The following is an 11371-nucleotide window of genomic DNA, read 5'->3' as shown; positions in this document are numbered from 1 at the left end:
GATGCATTCGCGCCATTCGTCACTGTCACTATTGCTGGTCGCGAATTTGCCGCGCTCCTCGACACAGGGGCCAGTGCCTCTTTGTTTGGCGACGACGTTTTGACCCTCTTGCAGCAGCGCTTTGTTCGCTTGCGCGAATGCCGAGCAACTTTTAACCTAGCCAGCGGCTCCGTTCCTGCAGGCGGGGCAGCGAGGCTGTCTGTTCGTTGGGATGGTCGAACGAGGCGCCATCGCTTCATTCATTTGCCTGTTCCCGTGATTCTGGGTCGTGACTTTCTTCGTAAGACCCGTATAGTGGTAGACATTGCGAACGGAGGCTATAGGGTGGGACCGTTGTCCCCTTTGAGGTTTTTCGCTGACCCTCCGGCATGTGTCGCCGCGGAGCGAGTGGCGGGCCCGCACGGCGCACTAGATAAGGGGGATGAGCCCTTTCTGGCGCAGTATTCTGCGTGCACTACCGCTCAGATAGACGTGCCTGCGCGAGGTGGCTTGTTCCACCCTTTGATCGCGCGTGCGGTAGGGCTGGAGCTCAAACAAAAATCTGACATGTCCGAAGTTCTGTTCAGCTATGACGACCTGTTCACAGAAGACCCAGGTTGCACTGACCTTGTACGCCACAGGATCGAGACTGGGGATACGCGTCCTTTGAAGTGCAACCCCAGGCCGGTTAGCCTGTCCAAGAGACAAGCTATCGATGGTGTGCTTAACGAGATGCTGGCGACCGGTGTCATCAAGCGTTCCGATAGCCCCTGGGCATCTCCTGTCGTCCTGGTTCCAAAAAAGGATGGTAGTTTCCGCCTTTGCGTTGATTACCGTCGACTGAACGCACTTACCCGTAAAGATGCCTATCCGTTGCCAACCATCGAGTCAATTGTGGGCAGCCTAAGTTCAGCGAAGTATTTCACGACTCTGGACGCTGCTAAGGGCTACTTGCAAGTAGAGGTGGAACCCGAGGACAGAGCAAAGACCGCCTTCACGTGCCATCGTGGGCTGTTTCAATTTGAGCGAATGCCGTTTGGTCTGTGCAACGCCCCAGCCACATTTCAGAGGCTAATGGATCGGGTTCTGGGCAATGCCAAATGGTCCCATGCCATGTGCTACCTCGACGACATCGTGATCTATTCCGAAACGTTTGAGGAGCACATACGTCACGTTGGGGACATACTTGGGAGGATCAGGTCAGCGGGCATGACGCTAAATCCGGCAAAGGCACAAGTGGCGCAAACTCGAGTCCACTTGCTGGGGTTCACCCTAGGAGGAGGCTCCATTGAGCCGAATTCGGAGAAGCTCCGGGCTCTCCTGGATTTTCCCGCCCCCAAAGATGTACGCGGCCTGCGCCGCTTCCTCGGAATGGCCAATTTCTATCGGTCATTTATTCCATCTTGTGCGAAACTCCAGGCACCGCTGACAAAGTTGTTGGGGAAGTCTGTGGAGTGGCGTTGGGAACCGGAGCAGGAGCAGGCATTCCGCGGCTTGTCCCGAGCCATCGCCGAGACAGCTCGCCTCAGATTGCCTGACCTGACCAAGAAATTCGTCGTTCAGACGGACGCGAGCGATTTGGGATTGGGGGCGGTCCTCCTTCAATAATTCGATGGTGTCCTGCACCCTCTGGCTTTTGCTAGTCGGGCGCTGCTCCCTGCGGAGAAGAACTACTCCGTGACGGAAAAAGAGTGCTTAGCGATTGTGTTTGCACTGAGGAGATTTGACGTCTATTTAGACGGCACGAAATTCGTCGTGCAGACGGATCACAGCGCGCTCAGCTGGCTCATGAGGCTTCGAGAACCTGCGGGTCGGCTGGCACGTTGGGCACTTCTAATACAGCACTACGACATTTCGGTGCAGTACCGAAAGGGGAGCACGAACGTCGTCGCAGACGCGCTTTCGCGTGCGCCGCTTCCCCACCCGGCTGATGCCGGAGGCGAGCGGCGAAAGACGGAAGCCGCCGACACGCCCGCCTGTGCGAGCGGTGAAGTGGCCGAGGAAGAGGGGGAGACCGTCTTCGGGTCCCCACCTATAGAGGAGACTGCGGTAAAAGAGGTTTTCGGCGTTGTACAGCCGGGCGGTGACGAGAGTTCTCCATCAGTGGGGGAAATAGTTGTAAACGAGCCAAAGGGGAGCGTTGTGAATAGATCGACCGGCACTGGTGGTAACTTAACCGTTCATGACTGTGCCTTTAATGAACACGATGTCACTGCGCATGATGTTCTCGCACGGGTGCAGAAGGAGTTAGCCGCAGAAAGACAGCCGCGTACCACGACATCGGAGAACGAGGCCTTTGCAGTATCTCCAAAAGGAAGTAATGGAACCGGCTCTCACTCTGGAGGGACCGCGATTATTTTCAGCCGAGAAGAGCTCCTAAAGGCCCAGCAGGAGGATTCATTTTGCAAGGAAATTGCTGGTAGAGTAGCGGAAACGGAGCGCCGTAATGTTGCTGGTGTTGCAACGAGCGCAGAAGTACCCGGGCCAGCTTTTATTGCTGGTACTTCCGAAGATTCCTACCTGCTGGACCACGATGGGCTCGTGCTTAGATATATCGCTACCGAGGATGAATCAATTAACCCGTTTAAGGTGGTGATACCGAAAAGTCTGAGGCGCGCACTTTTGCACTACGCTCATGATGAACCGCTGGCTGGACACCTCAGTGGCTCTAAGGTCTTTGCAAGACTCAGCCACACTGTCACCTGGCCCGGTATGAAGCGCGACGTTTTCCGTTATTGCCGGACTTGTCACGTCTGTCAGACGGTGAAATCTCGCGGTGGCCGTTCGCCGGGTTTAATGAAGCCGATTGACAGTCAGCAGCCTTGGCAGTTTGCTGCCTGCGACTTAATTGGGCCTTTTCCAAAGAGTAAACAGGGCTTTCAGCACCTTTTGGTAGTGGTCGATCACTTTACAAAGTGGGTGGAGCTATTTCCGCTCCGCAAGGTGACGGCTCGGGCAGTGTTGGATAAGCTAGTGGAAGTTTTCACACGCTTTGGATTTCCGGAGCGTTTGATTACTGACAATGCGTCTTACTTCACTTCTCGGGTGTTTCGTGAGACGTGTACATCCCTTCAGATCGAGCATCGCCTCACATCGCCCTACCACCCCCAGGTCAACCTCACGGAACGCTTTAATCGTACTGTGAAGTCGATGCTCACGGCCTTTGCCAGGAGCCAGAAGGATTGGGCAGACCATGTGAACGAACTCGCGTTCGCCATCCGGACGGCGCAAAACCGCTCAACAAGTTTCTCCCCCGCTTTCCTCATTTTTGGCCGTGAACTGGCGAATCCGCTAACCATTGTTACGCAGCGCCGAGCAGGGGTTGAGAATGCGCCAGGGGACCTTTCCTCGTACGCAGCGCAGCTTCGCTCCCGGCTTGCCCGCGCTTTCTCTAGAGCAAGGGACAGCTTGGGAGCCGCCCGAGCCCAGCAGAAAGCTCAGTATGACAAGAGTCATCGCGACGTCTGCTTTCAGGTCGGTGACTTGGTGCTTAAGCGCAACCACGCTCTTAGTGACGCCAGCAAAGGGTTTTCCGCAGCGTTGGCTCCTAAATGGCTGGGGCCTTACCGAGTGGAGAAACAACTTTCACCACTTGTGTATGAGCTGACGGAACCTCAGACGGGGAGAACCAGGGGCCGCGTTCACATTGCCGACTTGAAAGCCTACCATTGCAGGCCAGTCGAGCCGGCGCCGGAGCCCAGCGATCTCGGTTGTTCCGGGGAACAGAGCACGTCCGGTGTGGCCGACCGCTTTCGGCCGTCGCATCGATACCCCCTCAGGCGACGACCACCATTGTGAATTCGTCCTCGCGTTGCCAGACCTTTCTGGTAAAAGAAACGCGTTACTCTTGCTTTCTGCCTCTGCGAGCGAGTGTTTCTTTTCTCTCGGGATTTCCCGCATAGAGGCCAGCGCGCCACGGTTCCAGCCCGCCCTAACTAGATGTCAAAAAGTTTGCCCGTTTGTTCAGTGCTTGTATTTCTTCTTGCTTGAATAATAGGTTTAGCCTTCCTCGTGTGCATAGCCTTGTTTTCAAAGTGCCCCGCTTCTTACCCCGCATCGCCATTGTACGTAGCTGTAGAGGGGCACTTGGTGCCCTCATTCTTTTGTTGTCTCGTCTTTGAGACTCGCCGCGTAAGTGTCCGGAAAGCGGGGGCGTGCGACCACGGGAGCGTCAGATGAGGGTGAGGTTTGAGACATTGGACGCCTCAGACATTGGTGTTGCCTGCGCCCGAATCCGTTGCAAGCCCTAAGGGCACGTGTCGCGGGTGCCTCGTGTGTGCGCGTGCAAAAGGGGACGAAAACCACGTCCAGCTGGCTTCGCGACCCTCCATCCTGTGCCCCCCATCTCTGCTCGCTCCTTCTTGAAAACGACTGGCGTCAGCATTTACTACTCCTGCTGGCACTGCTGCTGCCGGTGCCCGGAACTGTCTTCCCGCTGTCATTCTCTCTCGACAGTCGCCTTCGTCGGTAGCTTGGAGTTGCAGCGCACTCGCGCTCAAGATGGGCAAGCCGTCTGCCCTTGTCGCACCTTCGAGCCGCCGCCGCAGCCGACGCCGGCGCTGGGTTGCACAGCCAGGCGCTCCAGCCGCAAGGATACTCCCTGCTCCAACGACCGTCCCGCCTGCCACAGCTACGGCGACCAGTCCGAAAACACGGAGTGTGGCCACCTGGACGTGCCAGGAGGGTGTATCGGCACCCCTCTGGTACGTGTCGGTGAAGGCATGGCCCGCGCAGCGCAGAGTGGAGAGGTGCCAGCACCCCGTGCCCTATCCTTTTAAGGGGCACACGCTCACTCTAACGGAGGCAGCCGCGGACGGCGCCCACCTGCCCCTCCCTGCTGGTGCTGCTACCTGCGGGAAGTGCGGGACCCTTGTTATTCACCATAGCCACTACATCGGCCGGATGCACCCGGAGGAGAGGAAGAAGAGTGCGGCGGGAGATCCCCCGGTGCCTTTTGGCGCGGCGACGGCGCTGACAGACGGCGAGCTGGCCCAATTGTGCCGGCAGAAGATGCGGGAGGACCCCGGATTCGCAGCACTCGTTCGGCAGGGAGCTCCAGGCGATGAAGAGGTGGCCCACAGAGAGCGACGGATTAATGCGCCGAAACAAACAAATCCGAACGTGGTGGCCGCCGACCAAGTGCCCGCGACGGCTTTGGTATAAGACGTTCGGGACTGAGCGCTGAGGCTCCGGGGACGTCTTGCCGTTTTGTTTTGTACTTTGGGTTCTTTAACTTTTTTTTTAAATGTTTATTTGTGAGCGTGTGTCTCTGTGCGTGTGTGTGTATGTTTCTGTGTTCGTGTAGCAGACAGTACGTTTATTCTTGGGGGGGTATTCTGGGGGTATTCTGGAGCAGTGTGTTGTACAGTTTTCCCTTTGAGTTATATGGTTGTACACGATTTTCACTGGGTTTGTTGTACGTGTTAAATAATTGTGCTATTAATGTATTTGCCCTGGTTGTATCGTTCTCGTTTTCTTTAATATGTGTTTAAGGGCTGGAACGGAGGCAGGAGGTTAGCCGTCCTTGCACTATCTAGTGCTGGCTGATACAGGGGACTTTTCCTTTGTGTTACATGCCGCCGGCTTATTTCTCAGCTGGTAGGGACATTTAAGGGGAGAGGGATGTGGGAGTTCCTTCGGTATACCGGGGCGCAGTCGTTGCTGTGCCTAAGGCTCCGGACTTATTCGCCATTGCGAGGAAAACCTCTCCCAAATGCCTGCCCCTCGACCCGCGCGCCGTTTTCCCCGGGCGCCGCGGCCACGTCCCGCGACGTCATGCTACGCGGCCCTGCGATTGGGTCGTGGGGCGTGACGTAGGGAAGAAGCCCCGACTGGGGACGATCGCCGTGCGCGGGGAGTCGTGCTGCGAGAGGGACGAGCGCCGGTCACGAGAGGCAAGCTGCAAGGTACGTGAGCGACCAGCTATTTGTGTCCCCAACGCCCCGGCCTGGGGACGTTCACGTGCTTTGTTAGCTTGCGTAAGTGTGACTTGCTGAGTGGCTTTGCGTTCCGCCCTTGCGGTAGTCGCAGGCGCTCAGTGCGTCACATTTTGCATGTCCGAACCGTCGCAGACCATTGTCGGTGATGGGAAGCGCTAGGTAGCGTTTGCGAACGCATTTCGGCCCGCGCGCGTAAACCATTGTTCGACGCGGCGTGTAACCCGCCTTCCTCGCCATCGGGAACCGCGGGCGCCGAGTGTACTCCGTGTGTTTGTGTGCAGTCTGGTACATGTTGGCCATTGGTGATCAATAAACGCCTTAACTGTCCTGGACGCCGTGTGTTCCTGGGAGAGCGCCCATGCGTACGGCCAGAGCCGTCCAGGTCTTTCGGCTCGGTGCTCGAACCTGCGGTGGGTCTATCGCCGTGCGCCGTCGTGCCGGGTCGTGAGGCTCCACTTCTCGGGGGCCACTTGGCGACGCCGTGCGCGGAGACGTACTGTGAGCCCACAACATTCTCTGGCTGATGTTCTATACCAGCCACGCTTGAAATTCAGATGAAGAGGAGAGCGTTCATTCTTCTGAAAACATCATGTTGAGCCTGAACTGTGAACGAAGCTGTACGACAGACCTCAGTCTTAGAGTAACTCGAGACACTGACAGTTTGTATCGGCTTCCCTCGTTAGATGAGACGAATGTCTCAGCCTGCATCGAAAGAATGTGCCGCTGAGCTCTTCTCACACGATGCCATGCTCACGTCGCCAGACACACTCCGCAAGAGCGTAGATGCACTGTCTCCAATGGAGCCCATGGCACGGAGTCTGTCATCCAGGTAGTCCGTCTGCAGTGCCAGCTGCTGCAGACGACGCCTTGCGCGATACAGGGGAAGGCTGGACAGGCTGCTCCCACTAGAATTGTTGACCCTGCGGCTCAGCACCTGCCTCGAAGTGCTGCAAGAGCCCAGGAGGAGACACTATTCAGAGAAAGTCAAACACTGCAACTGAAAGCAGTCTACTACATTATTTTTGCGATGCTTCTTGCTCTGCTTATTCTACAGGCCGTTACAGCATTAGTTATAATGCTTTGAATGTATGGTCAGCAGCCAACTTCCCTTTGCTTATCAATGATGGTCCTCTCTGGTTTTTGTCAAGCCATATATCGAACCTACTTCCCAGCTGCATTTTCATCAGTGTTCCAATTTCCTTTTATGTTGTTACGTCCTCTATGGGTGAGAACAATGCTAAATAATTTGCAGCAATTCCAGCGTACGTTTGCATTTGCTTTTAGTTATTGTTATTCTGTACTGTTGTAACTGGCAACACTGTTTGACAGCATGCTTCTGCCTTGTAAGGTCTTTTGGGACATATCAAGCTACTTGTGCAGCCTTTAGCCCAAAATGACCATCTAGCATGTACACGGGCACATAAAATTGATTTGATTCGAAACTTAAGCACAGGCGCGTTAAATTGCTGCGTCAAGCTGTGCAACACAGTGACAGGTTTCTTTCTCTCCATTGCCTTCTGTTTATTCATTCTGACTTTCACTCTTTACAGTAAAGGACTACATTCAAATAATCTTTTTACTGGCATGTGGGTCTGAACACGCAAGTTCATCCTACATCTGCAGCCAACATGTGATTGAATAAATTATTACTACTCCAATTAACCCTTTCAAGGTCAATGACGTAAATATATGATGCCGCGAACAAGTCCAAAATGGTCGACGCCGTATATATTTTCAGCGCTGTCTGTACGTTTAAAATGCGCGCCAATTTCCTAACTTTTTCTTTTCTGGCATGTCTGCCACTATGTGGGAATAAAGAAAATTTTTTCTCGCACCTCCCTCTCAGTTCTCGTTGCTTGGTTTGTTTTAGAGCTAGTTTGCTACCGCCTGTCTATATACTACCACTCACGCATTGGCGCATGCAAGGGCGGGTGGCGATTTGGGTTTTGTTCCGCGGGCGGTTTCAGCTTCTTGCGCTCGCAAAAACTGATGACTATCTCGTTACTAATCGCTCAAAAGGCGACCGCCTGCTTCTCGCTCGTTTAGTGCTCACAGGGGTGCGCATAGGAATAATGCCACCGTGCATGCGTTTCCTTTTGTTTTCTTTTTTTTTTTTGACACCCGCGAGAACTAATTGCCTCTGGTTGGCGATAAGATGAAGATTAGCGGAAGTTTGTCACATGTTTTGCTTTTTTGACGGGCACACACCCACAGTTTTCTTGAGTGCACTCACTTACGCAGTTCGATTACGCTATGGACGTAAATATTAGTGTAAGAGCAGGAACATTTGACACTTGCGAAACATTCTCGTGTGTGCATTTTCTAAGCCTTATGTGTATAACAATGCATCAAATTTTTAATTCAAGTTTATTTCCTTTTTTATTGTTGTTATTCATGAATAAACAGTACATATATACCAACACAAAATATTTTTTTCTCACTTTGCAGTCACCCTAGAAAAATTGTAGTAATTTTTTTTCAAAATAGGTCCCTCAGAAGAATTGGAATCTGCAATTAAAAAAATCGACCCTGGGTGGTTGCATATGGCAAAAGAAATCGACCCTGAAAGGGTTAATGTGCACTGCAAGACATAGATTAGGGCGATTAGCACACCTGTCTTGCACCAGCTGATTCCATGCTTTGCTTACGAACTTCCTAATTTCCTCACACCACCTAATCCTCTGCTGTCCTCAACTGCAGTTCCATTGCTGTGGCACCCTCATTTTCCTAACAGACCACAATCTATCTGCTCTACATATGACATGACCCTAAAAATTATTACTTCTTTCTCTTAAATCTCAATTAGAATATTAGCTACCTCTGCTTGCTCTCTAATCTAGGCTACTGTCTTCCTGTCTCTTAATAAATATGCCTATTTTACCTTTCATAGCTCACTGTGCAGTACTTAGCTTCTTCAACAAATTTTCAAAAATTTTTTACAATCAAATATGCGATACCATACAAATTCCTCCTAGATGTGTCATTAATGCAGCATACAAGTGTCCTACACAATGTCACTGGATGGAGGGATGAAATCGGAATTCATGTCCTCTCCATTGTTGTGACTGATAGTGAAAACGCTATCGTAAAGAGCGCAGGCAGAGGGAAGAGAGTGCATCATCTGCCTCTTGCTTCAACGTGTCTCTCAAACTTGACATTGCGCAACCTCCAGGACTAATCGTGCAGAAAAGACAGCGCGCATGAAGCCACGGCCATCTCGGCTCGCTAAGAATTTGCACCCACTGCAGATTACTGCTAAGATAGGGCACGCGAGCCACATATGCACTCAGCCTTAGTGACAACAATGCACAGCCATGGGCGGACTGGAGGAGGAGATGCACACTAACCTGCCCTCCACTGCCCCCAACCGTGCACACGATCATGTTACCATGTGCTCAGCCCCGCACCTTCCTTTTTTGCAGGCACAGGAAGTCAGCACGCATCAAGCCAGCACCATTTTCAGCTCACCCTCGCATGCTTTCCCTTGCAACCACACCATATGGCACGCAAGGTGTGACAAGATCTTGTCACACTTGGTCTTGATGCAAAACATGACATCAAGAGGGTCTTGCTGCTGTGCAACTTGAGAGGTGCGTTTGCATGGAGCCGCATGTGATTCAACCATTTGACCATCTGCTTCAGGTTTTATTTATTGCCTCAGTATTCCTTTGATACAGCAGGAAAATTTCATTATACTGAAATCATGTCCAGTCAAACCCACTTATAAATTATTCGAGTGCCACAAAAATTCCATTGTTAAAACTGATAATTGTTATAACCGGGTTGCATGAAAAAATCAAAATAGGGGGATGGCTAAGCTGATATGACAAAACTATATAGGCAGGGAGGCCAAAGCCCCTCTCCACCACCTTCCTTCGCCTGGCTGCTGATTGTATTCACTCGTTTAACTGCTTGCTGGGCGCTCCGATTACGTGTAACAAGCCACGGCTGTCGGCGTTAAAGGGACACTAAAGGCAAATATTAAGTCAAGCTAAAATGATAGATTAGTGCTCGAGAATCTCTGAGGTGTCAATATTATTGCGAACAGAACCTTAATAATCAAGAAATTGAGATAAGTGGAGGACATGATTCGAGACTCCCCCGGGAAATTCAAGCACTTGCCCGATCACAAAAGCGCTTCTCAGTTAAATTCTATTACTAGTACTCAACCACTCATTGCAAAAAACATCCTTCTACTGTATTATAAGACGAAATAGAATGCTACTTGTCCAGTTCTACTTGATTTTCAGAAAAAAGAACTCATTGAAATTACGAAAAGTTTCGCTTTCACTCGCCTCCACACCACTTACGCTTTCACGTTTCAGTATTTTCATTACCTCGTAGTGCTGCACCGGTTTTGCTGGCTCATGAAACTTGCACAAACTGCACGTAACACAGAATTCAACTTCCATGTAATCACTTGCAATGTTGCGGGATCCCCGGATGGTCTACTCCACTTGAACAAAAAGCAGCTGCAGCGGCCATTAACCGCACTGTCTTTGCTCGGTACCACTGTCTGTTGGGCGCCATTTTACTCACCGACGGCAGCAAAAAGGTGGTGATGACATATGCAATGGCACCCCTCCCCCGGTTGGGTGGCGCGAGATCTGAATTTCCAAAAAGGTATTTCGACCCTTCAGATGCAATTTTCTCGCAAACTAAGTCTTTCCTTGGCACAAAACAAGTGTTGTGAGGTTTCTGGAATGCCATTTAAACACTTCATGTCGACTTAGTATTTGCCTTTAGTGTCCCTTCAAAGAATGGCACTGCTATAATAACTGTAAAGAGGTGTCACAAGTGGCAAGCACCGCCGTGGCATCACTCTCGTGGCCCCAAAAGGGGCCTTTTAAAGATTGCGAGAAGACTGCCGTGGCAGCCTGTCAGCTTGCGAAATCCAGAAAAAAATCAGAAAAAATCCAGAAATCCAAAAAAATCCTGAGGAGAGATCGCCACAAGCATCTCACCACGTACTTCTCACTGGATTGCACAAGAAAAGCCTATGTCCGTCAGCCATGCATACTTTACGCGAAGCATGCTGAGAGCTTTCTCCAAAGCATCCAAGTGCTCCACGTAGTGCAGCGAAAGGTTCCTCGTGGAAATGAAGCTCCAGAGTCACTGAATCATGCCGGGCCTCCTGTGAGGACAACGTTGAGGCAGCCTGCCGTACCGTGTCATCGCTGCCGTGGCTATCCAATGCAACCACATTCGCGACGATCGTCTCATCGGTTAGAAGCACTTAGTTTCCAAATCTATAGCCGTGCGCTTTGTTTTCACTGGCAACGTCGTGCAGTGCTGATGATCAGCGGGCGGATCAGCCATCTTCCGTTTCGGCAGCGAGTCAAGCGAATGAAGTTGCTTTAGACAAGCCTGTGATGCACATCCGCTGGGCGCGATACTGTCAATCGAGGAATGGGGGAATATGCTGAAGAAAAGGCAAAGCGAGTACACCAAGG

General features: G+C 51.9%; 1 protein-coding gene across 2 annotated transcripts in view; it reads right to left on the bottom strand.

Moving 5' to 3' along the window:
* Positions 1-6184: 6184 nt before the first annotated feature.
* LOC135902113 (uncharacterized) overlaps positions 6185-11371 on the bottom strand; it is a 42483-nt gene continuing 37296 nt past the window's right edge. For both annotated transcript variants that reach the window (XM_065432030.1, XM_065432031.1), the window contains exon 5: positions 6185-6865. In XM_065432030.1, the coding sequence (XP_065288102.1) occupies positions 6616-6865 (250 nt within the window). In that variant the 3' untranslated portion in view covers positions 6185-6615. The remainder of the gene's footprint in view (positions 6866-11371) is intronic.

Source organism: Dermacentor albipictus, chromosome 3 (genome assembly GCF_038994185.2).
Source record: "Dermacentor albipictus isolate Rhodes 1998 colony chromosome 3, USDA_Dalb.pri_finalv2, whole genome shotgun sequence".
NCBI classification, from domain to species: Eukaryota; Metazoa; Arthropoda; class Arachnida; order Ixodida; family Ixodidae; genus Dermacentor; species Dermacentor albipictus.
The sequence above is the reverse complement of the archived record's forward strand: the minus strand, read 5'-3'. Positions and strand labels throughout refer to the sequence as shown.